Source organism: Syngnathus acus, chromosome 2 (genome assembly GCF_901709675.1).
Source record: "Syngnathus acus chromosome 2, fSynAcu1.2, whole genome shotgun sequence".
In the NCBI taxonomy this organism is placed as follows: Eukaryota; Metazoa; Chordata; class Actinopteri; order Syngnathiformes; family Syngnathidae; genus Syngnathus; species Syngnathus acus.
In genome coordinates, this window is record NC_051088.1 from 2462866 (window position 1) to 2485748 (window position 22883).

The 22883-nt window shown below is 44.4% G+C and overlaps 2 protein-coding genes and 1 long non-coding RNA gene across 4 annotated transcripts in view; 2 read left to right on the top strand and 1 right to left on the bottom strand.

The window, feature by feature from the left end:
* hm13 (histocompatibility (minor) 13) overlaps nucleotides 1–22883 on the top strand; it is a 101665-nt gene that overhangs the window by 64286 nt on the left and 14496 nt on the right. The window lies entirely within an intron of this gene.
* LOC119119541 lies at nucleotides 994–15947 on the bottom strand. The gene is made up of 3 exons (XR_005097335.1): nucleotides 15677–15947; nucleotides 1829–1832; nucleotides 994–1003 (listed from the first exon to the last, which is right to left on the bottom strand). It is a non-coding gene; the product is annotated as an uncharacterized LOC119119541 (long non-coding RNA).
* On the top strand, nucleotides 13507–15165 carry LOC119119498 (protein NYNRIN-like). The gene has a single exon (XM_037245933.1). The coding sequence runs from the start codon at nucleotides 14110–14112 to the stop codon at nucleotides 15034–15036; it is 927 nt and encodes a 308-aa protein (XP_037101828.1). The 5' UTR covers nucleotides 13507–14109; the 3' UTR covers nucleotides 15037–15165.

Here is a 22883-nt window from a genome sequence, read left to right on the forward strand (position 1 = left end):
TGATTCTAGAGATTCTGATTTGATTTGTATTCAATTTGACAGTGCAGGCGGTCCATAAATAATACATTATAAGACCGAAGCTGACCGGGGGCCGGATTTGGCCCGCAGGCCGGACTTTGGATAAGTGCATAACAGTATATATTTGATCACTTAGTTTTTGACATTTTAGGGGAAGCTGAGCTTCCCTTGCAATCTTAGAGCAATTGGCTGTGCAACCGATCCTGTTGCAGGGTTGAAACTGCTTAGCCCTAGTTTGAAACCCTAATTTGGAGCCCTAACCTGAGTTTAAAACTCAAATTTGAAACCCTATTTCGCAACATTAAACTTAGTTTTAAGCCCTACTTTAAAACCTTAACCCTAGTTTACAACTGTACTCTGAAACTGTGCATAGTTTAATGTCTCCCCCCCACCACCCCCCCTCCCGACATTAAAACCATTAACCAAGTTGGGGGGGCGGTGATGTCGGACACATCAGTGTGACTGTGCGCCCAAATGTAGACAGAAGAATGAATAAATATCAGAGATAAATTTATAATTTTAATTTACAAAATGCAGGTGGGAATTCAGCGCTAAGCTCAAGGCATTGTGGCTGCACAGGGCCCCTGCCACAACCACTGCGGTGGAGGGAGACCCAGCTGCACAGGGGACATTTGCTCCATTGCCAGCTGCGCAGCAAGACCCCGCAGGGTCTGTGGGTAGAGGGACGAAGGCCTCAGAGAGTGGCGGCGCAATTTAAATTTCAACAGGGTTATTTAAAATTACAATTTGTCGTCTATGCTGTAACGAAAGTTGTCAAATATTAATTTGTCAAAAAGGCTACAACGTGAACCATATCTGGAGAATTGAGAATTAAAATGTTAGGGATCAGGTGTTACGTTTTGGAAAGGCCACTCATACAAAGGCCACTCACAGGAATATAGGATGGGTCTTGCTGTTCTGTTTAGCGCTTTGGACATGGTTATGTACCCTGAAGAAAAGCAAATGATGCGTTAAAGCGCCTTCACTCCATTCTGGTGTGGGGGCGTTCTGACCCGTAAGAGGCTCTAAGCGCCATCAACTTCTACCAAACTCACTAATCATTGTTCTGGGTGATCTTAACAGGGCGAACCTCGCACACGAACTCCCCAGATACAGACAGCACGTAACGTGTCCCACCACAGGGGCACAGACTCTGGACCACTGCTACACCGTGATTAAGGATGCATTCCACTCTGCGGCTCGTGCAGCTTTAGGACTCTCGGACCACTGTCTAGTTCATCTGATGCCGGCCTACAGGCAGAAACTAAAAACTTCTAAGCCTGTGGTGAGGACTGTGAGGAAGTGGACAGTGGAGTCAAGGCAGGACCTCCAAGCCTGCTTTGACTGCACCGATTGGGGAGTTTTCGAAGCTGCAACTTCAGACCTGCATGAACTCACTGACACTGTCACATCATACATCAGTTTTTGTGAGGATCTGTGTGTGCAGACTAAGACCTTCTGCACGTACAATGACAAACCTTGGTTTACACCGAACCTCAAGAGGCTGCGCAAAGTCAAGGAGGAGGCCTACAGGAGCGGCGACCGCGACCTGTTCAAGCAGACCAGAAACACACTGAACCGAGAGGTCAGGAAAGCCAGGAGGTGTTACGGGGAGAGCCTGATGAGACACCTCTCTGCCAATCCTGATCCCTCAATAGTGTGGAAAGGTCTGCAGAGCATCACGGGCTTCAAGAAACGAACCCCCCGTCCTGTGGAAAGCCCAAGGCTGGCTAACCAGCTAAACAGGTTCTACTGCAGGTTTGATCGGTCCTCCCACACTACGGGACTTCCTGCAGCACAATCTACATACTCACCTCTCCCCACAACTGCTCCGTCCACACCTCTATCAACGTTGTCACCCACTCTCTCTCTTGCAGAGGCCGCGCCCGCACTCCAGATCCGCGAGGAGGAAGTGCGCCAGATGTTCCGGAGACAAAAGACCAGGAAGGCACCGGGCCCAGACGGCGTGTCACCTTCCTGCTTGAAAGTCTGTGCTGAGCAGCTGGCGCCCACCTTTACACGGATCTTCAACCGTTCTCTGGAGCTGTGTGAGGTGCCCTCTTGCTTCAAGAGCTCCACCATCGTTCCAGTGGCCAAGAAGCCCGCCATCACAGGTTTGAATGACTATCGACCTGTCGCACTGACATCTGTGGTCATGAAATCTTTCGAGAGGTTAGTGCTGAACCACCTGAAGGATGTCACGGGCCCCCCTGCTTGACCCCCTCCAGTTTGCCTACCGGGCAAACAGGTCGGTGGATGATGCGGTCAACATGGGACTGCACTACATCCTGCACCACCTGGACACCCCAGGAACGTACGCCAGGATCCTGTTCGTGGACTTCAGCTCGGCGTTCAACACCATCGCTCCTGACATCCTCCAACAGAAGCTCATCCAGCTTGCGGTGCCTGCCTCCACCTGTCAGTGGATCACCAGCTTCCTGACCAACAGGAGACAGCGTGTGAGGCTGGGGGGCACCACATCTGACACCCGGACCACCAATACTGGAGCCCCTCAGGGGTGCGTCCTCTCCCCACTGCTCTGCTCTCTCTACACCAACGATTTCTCCCCAGGTGACTCTCCTGTGAAGCTCCTGAAGTATGCAGACGACACCACTCTCATCGGACTGATCCAGGACGGTGATGAGACTGCGTACAGACAGGAGGTGGAGTGGCTGGTCCACTGGTGCAGCCAAAACCACCTGGAGCTGAACCCGCTCAAGACCGTGGAGATGACAATGGACTTCAGGCGAGACCCTTCACCACTTTTACCCCTCACTATCCGCAGTAATACTATTCTCTCCACAGACACCTTCAAGTTCCTGGGAACCACAATCTCTCGGGACCTGAAATGGACTGGCCACATAGACTCTGTCCGGAAGAAGGCCCAGCAGAGGCTGTACTTCCTGAGACAGCTCAAGAAGTTCAACCTGCCGCGAGAGCTTCTGAAGACCTTCTACACTGCCATCATCCAGTCTGTCCTCTGCACCTCCATCACTGTCTGGTTTGGATCGGCCCTCCAAACAAGACAAGCACAGACTGCAACGGACAATCAGGACTGCAGAAAGATATTGGAATCAACCTCCCATCTATCCAAGACTTGTACCTGTCCAGGACCAGAAAACGTGCAAGGAACATCTCTACAGACCCTTCTCACCCAGGTTGCAGTCTGTTTGAACTACTCCCCTCCGGACGGCGTTATAGAGCTCGGTACGCCAAAACCAGCAGACACAGAGACAGCTTCTTCCCCCAGGCTGTTGCTCTGATGAACTCACACCACTCTTAGAGTCTCAGAGTCATTCCTGTGCAATAACATCCTGCTCTCCACACCTTTTTTGAATTTGTCTACACTGTTTGTACTATGTGTCCTCTGCATCTATTGCAGCCTGGTCATCCTGGATAAAGGACCTTCCCATCTGTGGTCTCTTCTCAAGGTTTCTCATTTCCCCGAGCTGGAGTTTTGAGTTTTTCCTTGCCCTCTTGGGAGTTTAAAATCAGGGGATGTTTGAGAATATTTGCCATTTTTCACATGTCCTGAGTGTTGTTAGTCACCTCAATGTTGAACAGAGGGTGTGATTTACCGAAGTCAAATTCCTTGTTTGGCACGCTCAAACATGGCGAATAAAAACTCTTGAATCTTGAATCTTGAAGTCAGACAACTAAGGGAATTAAGGCACAGGGAAATAAATGCCATTTCTGCTACGCTCTCTAATTTCGCCACCACAAATCACAAGGCTGGAGAAGACAATGCTCTCAAATTGTAGCCTGAATGATCACACAATGGACATGCTCGCTTCCTCAAGCAAAGTAGCGTCCATGGAGCAGCCGTCAAACTTGAGCAGTTCCCACTCAGCGAAGGTCTGGGCGTCTGTGTCGCAGTGGCCCAAACTGCCAGGGTATCCAGCGCAGGTGGTTGTGCTGACATCTGCATAAATGCCCAACTTCAGACCCTTGGAGTGCACCTGGAACCAGAGCTTTTACTTTCAGACAGTCTCAAGAAAATGGCAGTGTTGCACTAAGAATTATGCCTTAATATCCAAAAACAGTCCTAAACAATGAAATGCAACCATACTGTAGCCTACCTAACGTTAAACACAACCTGAACTGTATATAACAAATGTACTGTAGTGAAAGTGAATCGCCACTACCACACTGAGAATTAGGATGTATTCAGACCTAAGTGTCCACTTTAAACGGACCAGGGTTCGATTGGATACTACTAAGTGACGTTTTTTTTTTTTTTTTTTAAATATGTGACTTACCGTTTCTTTCCATGTATAATGCGCCCCCATGTATAATACGCACCCTAAAAATGGCATGTCGATGCTGGAAAAAAGCCTGTACCCATGTATAATACGCACCCAAAGTTTGACTTTTTTTTTTTTTTTTTTTTTTTTTTAAAGTCCCAATGATCGTCACACACGCGTCTGGGTGTGGTGAAATTTGTCCTGTGCATTTGACCCATCCCCGTGTGATTTTGATCCATCCCCTGGGGGAGAGGGGAGCAGTGACCAGCAGCGGCGCCGCGCTCGGGAATCATTTGGTGATCTAACCCCCCAATTCCAACCCTTAATGCTGAGTGCCAAGCAGGGAGGCAATGGGTCCCATTTTTATAGTCTTTGGTATGACCCGGCCGGGTTACTTAAGTCCGTAAACATAAAATTATTTCTGAAAAAAGATCATCTTTGGGAACAACCGGATGTTATTCTGCCGGTCAGTATCACTGCGCATGCAGGAGCAAACTCGATAGCGAAGAAATATGTGAGACTTTCAACGGGATCACCTATATTTGAGTGATGTTCCAGTTATTTATCACAATTATTTATTATTATAATAATAATATATATAATATATATAATTATTTATTATTCACAATTGTCATGGTGATCTTTCTCGTGATTTCTTAACTAGGCTGGATGTATTTTTTTTGTTGGCGTTGATTTCTCCGACTGCCCAGAAAGGCACCACCGCGATCAGTTAGGTTAAAATGAAAAGAGAGGAAAGTGACGTTGTAAAGAACCATCCGTGACAAGATTTTCTTCAAAAATTGTTGTACCATGATTTTCTTCACAAAAAAAAAAATTTTTTTTTTAAAATTGTACCCATGTATAATGTGCACCCCAGATTTTAGGACAATAAATTAGTTAAATTTTGCGCATTATACATGGAAAAAAACGGTAGCCAATATGCTATATGAATACAAAACTAAGGGTGCATTCAGACCTGACTGTTTGGTCCGCTTTAAACAGACTCGATTGTAACGCTGGTCCGGACCTTTTGTGCAGGTGTGAATACACGTAAACGAATCCTGGTGCGGATTGAAGAAAGGGACTGAGACCCACTTTTTCAAGTGGTCTCGGTTCGCTTCCGAACGAACTCTGGTGCGGTTCACTACAGGTGTGAATACAAGATCCGAACCAACAGCACCAATATGCAGAGCAGGAACGCAACGCATAAGACTCACATGTTCTCCTCCATTTGCGGGTCTGTGCTCTGTGTGCCGCCCTGGTCATTGCTGTCCAATGGGAGCACAGATCGTCACAAGCGTCGATGTGTATACTTACTTCACTTGTAAAATATACAGTCTGAATAGCGCATCAAACGAAAGAAATTAAGTCCGCTTTTGGTCCGGACCAAACAAGCGGTCTAAAGGACTTTTCTAGTCTGAATGCACCCGAAAACTAATCATGAAACTAAATTAAAATCAATGATTTTTTCCAAAATAAAAGCTAAAAACCGGCTCTAAAAACGATTTAAAACTGGCTATATTTAAACGACAAAAGTAAAAAAGAGAATACAAAACCATCATAAGCCTGAAAATTTCCCAGGGCACAGATCACAGATGATTTATAGCAATAAATCATTGCCTTGCTTTAAAACAGTCAAGTAATAAAGTTCAAATTTTAATTTGTGATTGGCCTGTAGGAATTGCTGAACCCGGCTCAGGTTCTCTACGTTCTCACTTGGTGAATTCTGCCATGACGAGTAAAGTGCCAGATGTTAACTTTATAATATCACTAATATCACACAGCCGTCAACTCATGCAGTTTTTTTTTTTTCTCCACACTTATCCCTTTGGAGTAGGAGTGTTTGTCCCGCATAAGGATGAACCATCTCTCCTTGTAGTTCAGCGGCGATGTTTTCCTCCTCTGTTGATGAAAATGTCTTGTTGGATTTTGGTCCACAATTTAGGGAGCGCTATCTGCGCCTCACGGCAAAAGCCATTGCCAATCACCTGTTATCCAATTTACTCACTGCGTGCTCGTTTAATTTCTTCAGATTTAGGAAAATGCAAAGACGCTGAAGCAGAAATTAGACTTACACAGGTTGGTTGAGTTCAATCACAATTCTTGTTAAGAAAGCTCTGTTTTCAGGAAAGTACAATACAGCGCTGGGCCTTTCAAGAGCAGAAAGTCTCCATTCAGAAAAGGCCACGTTCAAGGTTCTTTGGTCAGCTTATATTCAGTTGCACAGGCCGGTGTGGGGCGAGTTTGATGGATGATGAGTCGTTGGGGTGGGGCGAGTTCGCAGTAGTGTTTGATTCCATGGGAGTGGGTGCTGGTTATGGACGATTCGGTGTGTGTGTGGGCGCTGCCGTCTTCCATCCTGTCTTTCGGCCTTGGTGATCATCTTTGGCCGAGTCCTTGGCTGTCTCCCTCTGGCACCAGCTGGTTTTATCTCCAAGTGACCTTCCTGTAAACATTCTGCTCCATTCCTACACTGTCGCACCTCATCCATTCGTCATTCTTTCAATTTTGTCATTTTGTACGGAATTATGTGAGCTTTTGGCTGTGACATCATCAATTTATTAATGTTCCCTGACGATGCAAAGTTTGTTCTTTTGATACTCCATGTCTTTGCTTACATCATTACATTCTTAGTTTAATCAGGCTTCCAACCGTATCTCTTCTTTGTTAAGCAAAATATTTCCCTCTGTGCAGAGCGTTCAGTAGTAATCGAAAAGCTGGCGTCTCACATTTAGGCGACGTATGACGTTTAGTCAAAACACAAGATATAATCAAGTACTGAACGGTCAAGACGACTCTGGCCGTGTCCATGATTTAGAGAAAAAACATCAGGCATGCATTACACAGTTCCTTAAGGGTCATTAAGCTATTTAGGCAACATATCAAAAGACATTTATTTTGCAGTGCACAGAAATACATATTGAATCGTGAAGTTGTAGCAACCTCTGTTATTATCTTATATCAAAGAATGTCTAGTTATGTCTTCTTTATTGGTTGACTCCATGAATATACTTGTCTGCTTATATACTTTATCCAAAGAGATGTGAGCGTATCTGTTATTGTGGCTAGGCGGGTTTTGTGTCTTTTGACCCTATTCCTTCACACCCTCTGTTGACCTCAGTTTAACTGAGGTCACCAAAAACCCATATGTGTTCGTAATCCCTCTGTCGGCCCACCACGTCCCTCTGTGGAGCCGCTTCAAGTCCCTCTGTGGGGCCGCCAATGAGTGAGAAAAATAAATATAGATAAAATTCATACCCAGACATTCGTAAAAGATGGAGAGGGGAAAGGCAATTGGCCTAGACGACATTCCAGTGACAGCATGGAACTATCAAGGAGAGATGGCAGGGGAGATTCTTAAAAAGCGAGAAGATTCCCGAAAGAAGTGGAAGATGAAAAAGAAAATGTGAGAGAAAAATACATAAACAAATAACGAAATACATACATACATATAGACAGACAGACATCGAACGATCGCCCATTCGGTCACTCAGTCATTTGGTCTCGGTCATTCTGTCATTCAGTCAGTCACTCACTGTCCACCAATCAATCAATCAATCTTACTCACAAGTGTTAACTAATTTGTAATAGTATTGCAAGCAGTTTAAACTCTATTGGAATATGTGAATGTCCATATCTGTTCTATCAAATTCTAATCCTACTTTACCTATGTGTTGGAAAAATGTGTACATATATGTTATCATGCGTTCTCTTATATCATGCTTTTTATACGCTTTCTTATATTATGCTCTTACGCAATATTAAATTATTTTCTTTTTAGTCTTTACTACAACATTATTATATAACCGTGATGGCTTACCACAATGGTACGCCGAGTACGTGCTTGCTGGTTTGCCGTGCTGTTCTTATGTTCTTACCACAGGAGAGGTGAGAGGTTACAACTGGGCCAACAGGTTGCAGCTGCAAAGAAAGACTGCACCTTGTTCCATACTTTCAATGAAGCGTCTATCGTACATCCCGTACATTGAGAGGCGATGAATGGTTGTCACCGCAACCACCCATCTGTCATACATCGAGAGGCCCCCGAGAGGCCCCTGAGAGGCCCACTCGTCTATCATACATCGAGAGGCGACGAGTGGCTGTCACCGCAACCACGCGATCTTAATGGAGCGTTAAACATGCTTCTGAGTTCCTGCCAGAGGGATTGCTGAACTCTTGACACCTCATCCTGTTGCCATTTAAGTATATCACCTTGCGTTTTTTATGTTTACGAAACAAAGCCCATACGCTCCCCCTCCCTTAGGGGCTTTGTTTCACTTTGTGGGTAGGGCGACCCCAAATAAAAAGAGCAAGGAGGCAGACAGATCTTCAGAGGTAGTGCGATGGTTGTTAACTGTCTGTACTGCCCTCCTTGTACAAGTTAAGACTCAATCTTCCGTCTCACTTGTGTTTTGTCCGCTGATGCTTTTCTCTAACAGTTATTCAGTCAGCGAATTAAACCTGACAGAAATTTGGGGCTCGTCCGGGATCTCTACAGGCCCTGAAAGTTGTCCGGCGGGACTTCTCGACACAGGCGAAAATCCTCGGCCGAGGTAAACAAAAGCCCTTTGACGGGACTGTCTCGAGCAGTCCGGCTGGACACCAAAAAGGCTGCCGAGATCATCCGAGGAAGAGAACCAGCGGACTGTGAGTAGGAACATTGATTCTGCTGAGAAAAGAATGAATGAGTGGTGACAACAGGTCACTTAAAATGAGCAGTGACAAGAGGTCACTTCAAACCTTGAGAATTCTAGACTCTGTCAAGTACAAATAGGAACAGTTAACTTCCGCAGGGGCGTTGTGGAGCCCCCTAACTTTTGTTGTTAGTTAAATTCCGCAGTAGGAGGGCGGACTCCTCTGTTATTCCTGAAAAGTGGTAAAAAGCGCGCGGTGTGTTTGTGTACGGTTTGACTGAGAGTGATCTCATTTGAGCGCTCCTCTATATAAAAACGCAGGATTGTAAACAGTGGCTTTGTGTGGAAGCAGAGGCAAGAACTCTCCGCTCCCTTACCACACATCGAATTATTAACCGCTGTCCTGTGAATAAAGTTGGTTTTTAGGACACTGTAGGTGCCATTCAGACGACCAACTCCAAATTTTAGATAAAAAAACCATGGGTAACTTAAGTAGCAAGCAAAAACCCCTACCCCGACATGATTTAAAATGCAAGGATTGGAAATTAATGGAATGGGTCGACCCAGAAAATGTAAAATATCTTGACAAATGGATAACCGATTACAAATTTGATGGTCAGCTGAGCTCAAAATCATTAAACGACCTCAAAGAATCGATTAAAGCCAAGCACGGCGCAAACAAAAAGAAGAAAGACGGGTATCAATTAATAGTAAAATGGGAATTGGAAGCAGAGAAAAGAAAATGTGGACAGATGAAAGGTAGAATGAACAATAAGGGAGGTGAAGAAAAAGCCAAAGAGAATTTGTTATTGCACAGGCAGGAAGATGATGAGACAACATCGGCGCGGCCTCGCCTGAGGGCCGTGGCTGAGGGTGTGATAAGTGAAGATGAGAAAGATGTTCAAATCGCAAAGAAAGATGTTGTGGGACATCAAAGCGATTCATCCTCTCCGGCTTTGTACCCCAATTTGCCGAGTGCGGATGATCCTCCGAAGTATAGTGATTTTGCTCATGCCATGGTGACGCGGAGCCGCGCGAAGTCAGAAGCTCCCTCTCCCTCGGCCCCCGCAGCAAGCTGCGGCCCGAGCTACATGGGAGCGGGAGTAGCTGACGCTTACCCAATGATTCAAGTAGCAAATCCTCATGATGACGGAGGACCCACAATTTTAGTATACAGAACATGGACACAAGCTGATGTAAAATCAGCCACAGAGGGAATAGCATTGCCTTCTGAAGATGTTGAACAATACTGCACTGACATGATACAACTCATTGCTTCCTACAACTTAAGAGGCGATGAAGTGCAGCAAGTTTTTATGGCAACCTTGACCAAAGATTGGGCCAGTGTCAAGGGCAATTGGAATCCTTTTGATGAAAATGGCCGTCCGTGGGAATACAATGGATTGCCATTGAGAGATCAAATTGAACAACTTTTGGGCAGAATAAAAATAAAATTTCAACGTAGAGCAAATTACACAGATATTGGCCGAACCAAACAAAAAGAGGATGAGTTGTTTGAGGATTATAGACACAGATTGGAGAAGGTGTTCAAAGCCAATAGCGGTTTGGAGCCTGGCACTGAAGTCTACAAACAACAACTCAAAAATGCTCTACACGCAAACTCGCGACCAGCAATCCAAAGCTGGGTTGCTAAACACATGATTACTTTCCCAACTTCTACACTGCCACAATTTATTGATTTATTTCATGCTATGCACGCTGAAAAGGTTATAAATTTAAAAAAGGGTAAAGAAAAAGGGAAAATGGCCACCATCTTTTTTGCAAATAATGATTCATCTGACGTGTTTTTTCAAAATAGAAACTCCGAACCACGCCTGAGAGGGCGAGGTCGTGTAAATTTCCGCGGCAGAGGCAGAGGAGAGTTTGGTCGTGGGGCTCTTGGTTATGACCCAAACGGGCAGCCCTCCCAGGGCCAGCCAAAGCATTATGGTCCCCGGCTTCCTATTTGTTGGTCGTGTGGCAAAGAGGGCCATATAGCAAAAGACTGTCCGAATCTCCATAAGGGTCAGGCTAATCCTCCCTTATGACTGACCGATGGTCAACGGAAGGCTGAAAAGGCTGTCCTGACGACTGCTCCCCCTGCTGATGTAGATTTGAACATTCAGGACTTGTTGATGAACAATGTAGAAAAACCTGTGATAACTTTGATGGTAAAAGGGACTCCAATAACATTTTTGTGTGACTCTGGCGCGTGTGTGACCACATGTCGTGACATTCCTGAGGATGTGCGAGAAGGAGGAAAGACCTTTTGGGTGAGAGCAGCAAATGGAATGACAACCCCAGTTCCCCAATCTCGTCCAGTCTGGATACGGGATCCAGAAGGGGGAAGTTGTTGCATTCCCATTTTGTTGATGCCAAATTGTCCTGTTAACCTGCTGGGAAGAGATGCACTCACTGCACTTGGCCTTTCTCTTGTGCCCCTTGATAACAAAATTGTTGTCAAGAGGCGACACCAATTACAAATTTTTGGGCAATTTCATTGCTATTATTTTTATTCATTGGATTTGACTGATGCTGAAGTTGTGCAGTGTGGAACCCCTCTTCTAGCACAAGCAGCCACCCTTTTGCGCTGCCCTGAGCAGGCGATGGACCCAACTAAACTGCATGTAACCATGTGGCATAAAGACACGCCTGGTCCTGATCACAACTACGAAAACTTGCTTGAGGCTGTCACGCCTGCCTCCTTGAGAACTGACTTCCTCCTGCATGATGGTGAAAGCCGTGCTTGTGTAGTCATACAGCCGGCTCCCTCTGAGATCCAGGAGTTGCATAGGACTGCCACGCCTCTCCATATCTCTTTGTTCCGACCTTTTTCATCCACATGGCAAAGTTTAGGATTTATGGCTAAAGATGCATTGGCTGCCTCTGATTGGGCTCAGGTCGGTCCTGACTCCTCTTATAGTCCTTCTACGAAGTTTTTCAAATACAGAGTGAACCAGATCCTGTCCCTTACGTGTGGAGTGCACGTCAGATCTTGTTCTGAGAAAGCGCCCTCGGCTTGACATTTTGCGCTCTCATCGGATGATGAGCGGGTCCTCGCTGAGGTCCCACAGGAACTGTGGTCAGCGGGGCCTTCAGACGTAGGGCTAGTGAAAGGTGCGCTTCCTGTTGTTATCAGACCTAAGACCGAATACCGCCCTTGTGTGCGACAGTACTCATTGAAACCCGATGCCCTACAAGGTATTGCACCTGTTATTTCAGATCTATTGAAAGCAGGTGTACTCGTTCTTTGTCCTGATTCTCCGTGCAATACTCCAATTTTCCCTGTGAAAAAGGCGCCTCCTTCTGTCGGGTGGAGATTGATACAAGATTTGCAAGCGGTAAACAATGCTGTCATTCAGAGGGCACCCTGTGTCCCTGACCCACATACCTTGCTAAATTCGTTGACACCCGATGCAAAAATATTCTCAGTAATTGACATTAGCAATGCCTTTTTCTCTGTCCCTATTGCGGAAGAAAGCCAGTTTTGGTTTGCGTTTACGTACGCTGGGCTGAGGTACACCTTCACCAGGCTGCCCCAAGGGTACTGCGAAAGCCCAACTATTTACTCACAAGTGATGGCAGCCAGCATGGCAAAATTTGTCCCACCAATGGGCAGTCAGATTTTGCTCTATGTCGATGACATCTTGATTGCGTCCCCTGATTTTGATTCGTGTCAAACAGACACACTTGCGTTGTTACGTCACCTAGCAAATGAAGGCCACAAAGTCAGCAAAAACAAGCTCCAATTGTGGTCCGAGGAAATTAAATATTTAGGCCACAATCTGAGTTCTCAGGGTCGCACTATTGTTGAAAGTAGGAAAGTTTCCATTTTGCAGGCCCCTAAACCTCTCACTAAGAAGCAAATTATGTCTTTTTTGGGACTTGCTGGGTATTGTAGGAGCTGGGTGCCTGATTATGCCCAAATTGTTGCTCCTCTGTCTAAATTGATGTATGTGGAAGACATCTCAATGTCCACTCTGTTGAGATGGACTCCTGAGGCAGAGGATGCATTTGTACTGATAAAACAGGCCTTAGTCTCTAGCTCCACTCTAGCCCTGCCGAATTACGACAAGACGTTTGTCCAAACTGTTGATTGCAAAGGGCATTTTATGACCTCTGTCCTGTTGCAGTCGCATGGCTCGAAACTCCGCCCTATTGCTTTCTTTTCTTCTAAGTTGGACAGTGTTGCTTGTGCTCTCCCACCATGCGTGAGGGCCGTGGTGGCGGCCTCCATGGCTGTGGAAAGCAGCGCCAGCGTTGTGTTGTTTCATCCTTTGACGCTGAAAGTTCCGCATGCAGTGTCAGCTCTCTTGCTGCAAACTAACATGACCTTTTTGTCGCCTGCGCGTCATCTGTCTTGCATGGCTACATTGCTTTCTCAGCCACACCTGACCGTTGAGAGGTGCACGACGCTCAATCCTGCTACTCTCATTCCTCTTCCTGATGATGGTGAATTCCATGATTGTGTCGAAGCGGCTCATCATGTGGCCAAGGCTCGACCCGATCTGGAAGATACACCTTTGTCTGACGGTCATGTGGTTTTCGTTGATGGATCGTCTAAGAAAAATGACCTTGGTGTGACCCTCTCCGGGTATGCTATTGTCTCTGCTGATGAGGTGTTAAAAGCTGTCAAACTACCGTCCCACATGTCTGCACAAGCAGCTGAGCTCATTGCTCTCACTGAGGCTTGCATTCTTTTTGCGAACAAGTCTGTCACCATTTGGACTGATAGTCAGTATGCTTTCGCTACAGTGCATGTTTTTGCTCAACAATGGAGCAACCGTGGCATGGTTACATCTACGGGCAAGCCCGTCACCCATTCTACATTGCTACCTCAACTTTTGGACGCTGTCCAATTACCAACCAGGGTGGCGGTCTGCAAATGTGCTGCTCACACTACAAGGACTGATCCTGTTTCACTGGGGAATGCCTTCGCTGACAGGTCTGCCAAGGCCGCTGCTGAAGGCCTGCTCCATGTCCTCTCGTCTTGCACTGATATTGGTTCCATGTCGCACATCTCCCCTGACGTGCTGCTTGACATGCAGTCTCAGAGCCCCTCACAAGAACGGCTCTCTTGGGAAAGGCGAGGTGCAGTGAAAAACACCGATGGTCTTTTTGTATGACCACTAGGCAAGCCTGTCTTGCCCCGGAACTTGTATAAGTGGGCTGCTATTTCGAGTCATGGGGTGACCCATGTCTCGACGGGGGGTATGGTGAAACAGATTGATTCTATTTTTACGGCATATGGATTCGCAAGTTTTTCGCAACAATTTTGCAGAGCATGTTTGATTTGTGCCAAACATAATCCACAAGGCAACCTAAGACCTAAAAGAGGGAAGTTCCCAACTCCAATGTATCAATTTCAAACAATACATATGGATTACATCCAATTAAATAAGAGCGAAGGAAAAGAATATTGTTTGGTCATTATCGATGCGTTTTCTAAATGGATTGAAATTTTTCCTACCAGACATGCAGACGCGCTCACGGTAGCAAAGGCCTTATGCAAAGATATCATTCCTAGATATGGTATTCCAGAAAAAATTTATAGTGACAATGGTCAGCATTTTGTTAATCAAGTGGTGCAAAACATTGGGAAAATGTTCCACATAAACATTAGGAACCATTGCTCCTACCATCCGCAGTCTGCAGGCTTAATTGAGAGATTTAACGGAACTATAAAAAACAGATTAAAGAAATGTATGGAGGAAACCAAACGACCGTGGACTCAGTGTCTGGATTTGGTGAAAATGTACATAAATGTAACAAGTACAACTGGGTTGACACCCTATGAAATCATTTTTGGGAGGCCTTATAGGCTTCCTCAGTTTAAGAACATTTGGGACGTTCCAGAAGAAGCCACATTAGCAGATTACATGAGAAAAATGTTGGAACATGTGAAAAAGCAAACCAGTAACACTGATGACCAACCCATCTCTCCGCAGGAAGACCCCAAAGTGGTACCGGGAGACTGGGTCTTGATCAAGAGTATCAAGAAGAAGAATTGGCACTCCCCCAAGTGGGAAGGTCCCTTTTTGGTATTACTCACAACTCCGAACGCTTTAAAAATAGCTGAGCGCAACACGTGGATTCATCTGTCTCACTGCAAAAAGGTGATCTCCGCAGACCCAACCTAAGTAAGGAAGGTGAGCAAAGTCTGGTAATAGTGCCTGATTCTGGTGCCAAGATCCAGGGTTGACGCGAAAGCCAGCGGAAGATTTCCAAGACACCAACCTGAAGCTCAGGGAGTTGACTCTGAGGAGATCTGAAAAAATGCTGTTGAGAAGATGTTTCGCGGGGGCGCGAGCCTGGTGTAATTGGGACATGTGCGTTTGGATGACTGTCATAATGGGTGTTACTATAACAGCTTGGATAGTGGGCTATGAGGATATAGTTCCTCTTCATTTGAGACAACCTACCCACCTCAGTTCACCTGAAACAACTACTGATGATGATTTTTACCAATATTGTTTGTGGAGGAAGAATGTTATACATAGACGTAGACGTGATATTCTCCCTTCTTTTTGACCTTGCCGTTTGCACACCAGCCATCATCCGCTCAGGCTCTCCAGCTTGCGTGCCGTGGATCCTGGCCTGGACTTATAAACATTCATTGATGTTCACAGTGGCTCCCAACACATCCTCTACTGTCACCTTACCTATGAAAAGTTTAAAAGGTTTTCAAAATGGGCATGCCACTACTGGGGACAAATGGCTCGGCTATTGGTGGTACCTAACTGGCCACCCAGTTAGTACTGCTTGGAACACCCTCGTTACCTCACAAGAGCCAGGATATTGGCCTCCTGGGTCCAGTGAAGAGGCTGTGTTTTTTGCTAAACGAGTAACTTTGAAGAACCGAGGCTCAAACCTCGTTCTGACTTTTACACTCCCTGATGGTCAAATACGGCCTCCTAACGCCACTTTGTTTAACACTTCCTGTTGGGGTTTTCAACTGTGGGCTTGGTCCTCCGGGTCTGACCCCCACTTCCCTGTTGTGATTTGCGTTAACAAAACAATGTTAATGGCTGACAGTCCCATTTTGAATAATTATACCAAAGCAGCCTCCACGGGTATGAGTGGTCAGACTAACAACTGGCTCCTTATGGCCGAACAAGCGTCTGCAATGGCTAACACCAGTTGCGTTGTGTGTATGGGCCCAAGACCCCTTTTGAAAATTGTACCTGCTAGTGTTACACCGAAGTGTGCTGTTGTTTTGATGTCATCCCTTTCCATCTCACCTACTCATGACTGCTCTGCATGGGACAGATTTTTTCCTGTTTCCTCCGTGACAAAGAACAAACCCCTTTTTTCGTCTGATGTTGCTAGGGGAAATTTCACGTGCGTCAGATTACCGGGTACCGGCGTGCCGCTTGGTGTTGTAACTACACCAATGTGTGCTAATATCGTGAATGTCACTGCCCCTTTTTCACCAGTCGCTCGTGGTGATATTTGGTTTTGGTGTAATACTAACAAACTCGATGATAGTCTGCCTTCAAATAGCTCTGGGATTTGCGCTTTGGTAACCCTTTTGCTTCCTGTTTTATTGATGCCCATGACTCCTTTTGAGTTGGGATCTTTTGTTGATTCCATAGTGCCCAAATTCTGGCTGAGAGCTAAACGAAGTGCCGATTGGCAAGGCGCTGCAGACCCGACTTATATAGATGCTATTGGTGTTCCCAGAGGAGTACCGGATGAGTATAAGCTGGTGAACCAGGTAGCAGCTGGGTTTGAATCCACCCTGTGTTGGTGGTGTACTCTTAACAAAAATGTCGACAGGATCAATTACATCCATTACAACGTGCAGAGGCTTGGGAACTGGACCGAGGCGGGCTTCAAGGCGGTCCACTCCCAACTGGCCGCTACGTCCCTCATGGCTTTCCAGAACCGGATGGCCCTAGACATGCTACTCTCAAAGGAGGGCGGTGTCTGCGCCATGTTTGGTGATCAATGCTGCACATTCATTCCAAATAATACTGCAGCTGATGGAAGCCTGTCCCAGGCTCTCGAGGGCCTGAGGACCTTGAATGGGAAGATGAAGGAGCACAGTGGGGTGAACACAGACGTTTGGTCAAACTGGCTGAATGTGTTCGGAAGGTACCGCACCTTGGTTTCCTCGGTCCTAGTCTCCCTTGCTGTTTTTTCTGCTGTTTTGACCTTGTGTGGATGTTGTTGCATTCCGTGTCTCCGGTCCCTAATTAACAAATTGATTACCACTGCTATCTCTCCATCAGCTGAGACTTTTCCGTTGCTCCCAGAGGACGACTTTGAGTTTTTGGATATTCGTCACCCTACCGAGGACTCCCTCTTTGAGGCTCCCGTAGTTGACGTGTCCGTTTTGTTTCCTGACACCGACACTGATTGATTGCCCTCTTTTCCCTTCCGAGTGTAAATCTGTTCTTATGACGTGTGATCCTGCGGCTGAAAATCTTCTGAAGTGGCCGTCTACAGGTGATGTGATTGTTTCTGAGAACTTATGATAATCAGGGGGGAATTGTTGGAAAAATGTGTACATATATGTTATCATGCGTTCTCTTATATCATGCTTTTTATACGCTTTCTTATATTATGCTCTTACGCAATATTACATTCTTTTCTTTTTAGTCTTTACTACAACATTATTATATAACCGTGATGGCTTACCACAATGGTACGCCGAGTACGTGCTTGCTGGTTTGCCGTGCTGTTCTTATGTTCTTACCACAGGAGAGGTGAGAGGTTACAACTGGGCCAACAGGTTGCAGCTGCAAAGAAAGACTGCACCTTGTTCCATACTTTCAATGAAGCGTCTATCGTACATCGCGTACATTGAGAGGCGATGAATGGTTGTCACCGCAACCACCCATCTGTCATACATCGAGAGGCCCCCGAGAGGCCCCTGAGAGGCCCACTCGTCTATCATACATCGAGAGGCGACGAGTGGCTGTCACCGCAACCACGCGATCTTAATGGAGCGTTAAACATGCTTCTGGGTTCCTGCCAGAGGGATTGCTGAACTCTTGACACCTCATCCTGTTGCCATTTAAGTATATCACCTTGCGTTTTTTATGTTTACGAAACAAAGCCCATACGCTCCCCCTCCCTTAGGGGCTTTGTTTCACTTTGTGGGTAGGGCGACCCCAAATAAAAAGAGCAAGGAGGCAGACAGATCTTCAGAGGTAGTGCGATGGTTGTTAACTGTCTGTACTGCCCTCCTTGTACAAGTTAAGACTCAATCTTCCGTCTCACTTGTGTTTTGTCCGCTGATGCTTTTCTCTAACAGTTATTGTTTATGTTTATTGTTTTGTTGTTTATTGTTTAGCACATATTATTATAACAAATAACAGTGCAGGGAGGGAGACGAAGCCTAGGGCTTGTAAGGAGCTCCACTCCTGTGTAAACAAAGTGCACAACAAACAAAGTGCTGTGTCATCAAATATCATTCAAGTGTTTAAGAAAAAAATATATATATATATATATAAATGAATAAACATAAATGAATAAACACAAGCATAACTAGCTAAATATTAAATCGTCATATTTACATATGCATATATACGAATGTGAATGTATACATACATAAACAAATACACTATACAAAATGAGAAACAAGAGAAACAAAATTTGAAACTTAGTGATGTTGAAGCAATCAAAAAAACACCAGGTAAGAAATAGCTAAGAGGGAGCAGAAGAACTGCAAACAGAAAATAACAAAACAAGGAAGAATCAGGGTATAAATAGTGGTTTAAGTTGATGTTCTTAGTATGGATCAGCTGAGTGCGGTGGAGTAATTTTGGACTGGTAGGATCATGAGTGGAGAAGGTGGTGTTTCAGGTGCTTTCTAAAAGCAACCTGTGAAGATATGGATCGGATATGGATTGGTAGCTCATTCCAGAGTGAGGGCCCTCTAAAATGGATATTATATTGATGGCGTGATGTTCGACAGGACGGTGGGTGGAGATTGTCCCCCTGTCTTGTTGGATAAGAATGAAAATCAGATACAAATGCGAAGAAATTATGAAAAGTGGCTGGAAGACAGTGTTTCCTATATATATATTTATGGGTGAGTAGACAGGTTTGATGAATATTTACTTTATCAATTGGCAGTAATGAATAATTTCTAAACAATGGTGCCGATGGTTCATATCTATTTGAAAAAGAGATCATTTTTAGGAACTTCTTTTGTATGATGAGTAATTTGCTGAGGTATGTTGGATATGTAGCTGCCCAGACTATGTTGCAGTAATTGAGTAAAGGAAAGAGGAAACTAAAATACAGAGTGAGATGAGCAGACGGATGGACCAAGGGACAAACTTTTCGTAAAATACCTAGCGTTTTCATGGATCTTTTGCAAACCAAATCAATGTGTTCAGACCAGTTTAAGTGTTTATCTACTATAACTCCTAGGAATTTAGTGCTAGTAACTTGATGGATTTCGTTATTATTTATGTAAATTTTGGTCTGTTTTTTGGGGTAAGATTTATTTATATTGCAGAAGATCATGAAGTTACATTTTTTTATATTGAGTGACAACTTATTTATTTTGAACCATTTTGTAACAGCGTGCAACTCAGTATTCACACGTGCAATGAGGAAATTAAAATCCTCGTGGGTGGCAATGAGATTGGTATCATCCGCAAATAACAAAGGAAGAAAATTTGAACAAGACATGGAAAAATCATTTATGTACACCAAAAATAATAGAGGACCCAATATTGAGCCCTGCGGGACCCCAAATAGTATTTTAGAGCTGTTGGAAGAACAACCATTTATATATACATATTGTTCTCTGTTGGCGAGATAGTTTGTGAACCATTTCAGGGCAGAATCGTTCACTCCATATCTCTCTAGCTTAGCGATAAGGATCTTATGGTCGACAGTATCAAATGCTTTGCTTAAATCTAGAAAGACACCAAGAGCGAATTTCTTATTGTCAAGAGCCGTTGAGATGTGGTTGGCAAGCTGAAGCAGTGCATGCTCAGTAGAAAACTTTTTGCGGAAACCGTATTGATGTTTATAGAGAATATTGTTTGTTTCTAGGTGCTTTGCCAATCTTGAGTAAACCAGTTTTTCTAGAATCTTGGAGAAGCAAGGAAGTACGGATATAGGTCGATAATTACCATATTCATTAGTCTCACCAGCTTTGAAGATAGGAATGACTTTAGCAATTTTTAATTCTTGGGGTACAATGCCAAATTTTAAAGATAAGGAGAAAATGTGTGTTAGTGGAATTATTATCGAATGAATGATTTTCTTAATAAGTATGCTTCTGATCTCATCATGGCCAGGGGCCGAGTTTTTCAAGCTCATGACGATGTTGTAAACTTCCTCAACACTAGGAGGGTCAAGAATGGAGAGTGAAGGAAACTGCCCTTTAATAAGGCAACAGGGGCTTGTATCAGAGGTTGAGAAGCTAGATGCCAAGGTAGTGCCAACATTTACAAAGAAATCATTGAAACCATTAGAAATATCTATTGGGTTTGAATGAGCTCTATTCTTCCCCAGCATCTCACTTGGGGTAGATGTTTTTGATTTCTTGCGATGTAATAAATGGTTGATAAGATTCCACGTTGTTTTGATGTCACCGGAGGCTTGTGTAAATTTATCAGCATAGTAAGTTTGTTTGGTTTTCCTTAGTAATGCTGTAAATCTGTTTTTATATTTCTTGTATGTTTCTATATTTATAGGGATGGGATTTGCAATAGATTTTCTATATAGTTTATTTTTTTTACGTGAAGATTTTTTTAGTTCATCCGTTATCCATGGTTTCCCCTTAGAGTTATTTTTACGACTAGAAGTTAAAGGAAAGGAGGACTCTAATGCATTTGTGAGTATTGTTAGAAAGGAGTGATAGGCTTTGTTGACATCTTGCAACAGGATAACCTCATCCCATGACACAGAGCTGATGATAGATATAAAAGATACCATGTTTTTCTCAGTAAATTTGCGGAATTTCATTTGATCACCAATATGATCTTTGATTTCGGGACTACTATCATTGTGGATGAGATGGAAGACAGGTAGATGGTCGGATACATCACAGATCAAAAGGCCAGATGTTATCTTGTAGTCTAGAGAATTAAATAGGATATTGTCTATGAGAGTGGCCGTTGAGCTTGTGATCCTGGAGGGTTTGTTGATAAGAGGGAAAAAGTTACTGGAATATAATGTATTAAGGAAGTCTGCTGTATGTGACTGCTTAGATTCAAGCAAATTAATATTATAGTCACCAAGTAAGACACACAATTTGTTTTCTTTGTTTATGATTTCTAGAGTAGAGTCGAGGGCTTCATTGAAGGTGATTTTATCAGAGTCTGGTGGTCTATATATACATCCAATTATCACATTTTTGTTGTTTATAAGTGAGCAAGATGAGAGTTCTATAAACACAGATTCTGCTACAGTCATGTCAAAGTTGACACTTAGATCCTTTCTGGGAGAGAAATTTAAGTTATCAATCACATACAGTGAGACTCCTCCACCTTGCTTGTTTGGTCTACAGGAATGTATAGGAGTGTAGTAAGAGAGAGGGTAGCTAGATGTATTATCAACCATCCAAGTTTCAGTAAGAGCTATTACTGAAAAAGAATGTGTTAAGGTTGATAAATAGGTTTTTAGACCATCATAATTTTTAGAGATACTCCGTACATTGAAGTGGACAGTGGAGAATACATTTGTTTGGCAGTGGCCAGGAGGAGTATTGCACAGTTTGTTAAACATATCTTCAGAAAAATATTCACATGACATTTCAACAGATTTTAAGGGAGTGTAATTTGTATCTGGGTTAAGGAAGGACTCATAGATACCAGCATTAGCATTCTCTAGATCAAATGAATTAAATAGTAAAGAGTCTAGATTCGGTGGGACAGAAATTCCTGCATTTGTGAGAATGTCACTGGATGGCATGAAAGGTGTAAGGGAACTGTCTACCTGAGATGGATGTCCTCCCTGCCAGTCTCTGTTTGCCTTGTTGTACTTCGCTGTAATCCATTATTTTCGTCCGGAGGGTCCATAGGTACCAGTTAATGGTCATTAGTTCAGCCATTGTAAATGTTTGGTTCCCCCACCACCAGGCCACATTTCTTCAGTTCCTCCAGTTCACTCACAACGAGAGTTTTGACATCTTCTGGTGTTGCTCCGTTTGTTTTTAATCCATATTGTTACAGTTTCTGACCCACGTTGCGAGAATCTTGTTTTCCTTCTTCAGTTGCGGTGCGTTCCAGGCTATCTCAGCATTCTTCTTAGTGAGGTGCTCATTTAGGTAAACCACCTTCCTTGTAGCTTCCTCCCTTGCTTCAAAAGATCCACTTTATGTTTCCTATGAGAAGCGAATGATAATTTTCGGAGGATCTTTTGGTCGTTTTCGGTTTCTTGGGATGTGTGTGACAAGCGGCAATGTTTCCTTTCTGGAGTTCCATGTGCTTACTCTCGAAAAACTGTACTACCTGATTTTCGAGCGTTGACAGCTCGTCCGATGGAGAGTCATCTGTCGAGGGATCCGAAGGACCCGCCGCCCTGGCATAGGAGCGGTGAGATGTTTTTAGACCCGTGATTATGAGGTCTTCTTGTCGGGAGTACTGCTCCAGTGCATCTACTCTCCGTTCAAGCGACAGGATTTTCTCGTCTTTCTCCTTCGATAAGTTCTTAAGCTCCGTTAGCTCAGACGTTAGCTGGAGCAGGGTGGCTTGCTGCTCTAAGAGTGTGGTAATGTCTTGCCGTATCAGGTCAATGGATGATTTAAGTTCATCGTAGCCCTCATTTTTTTTGGAGGGCGGCATAGCGTAAAGTTCGAAAAAGTTAGGCTCTATAAAGTTCAGTTATCAAAAACAATTCGGCCACATAGCCTGACAGTGATTCCGCTTCCGCTGTTAATGACTCAGCAAGCTGCAGTAATCTACCGCAGAATTGAATTGGAGTTGCAAAATGGGTAGCCCGAGTCAGTTGCTTGTTAATCCGACTCCAGTGTTACAATCGCGGCTGCTGCATCCATGCATGAGTATTCAGTCAG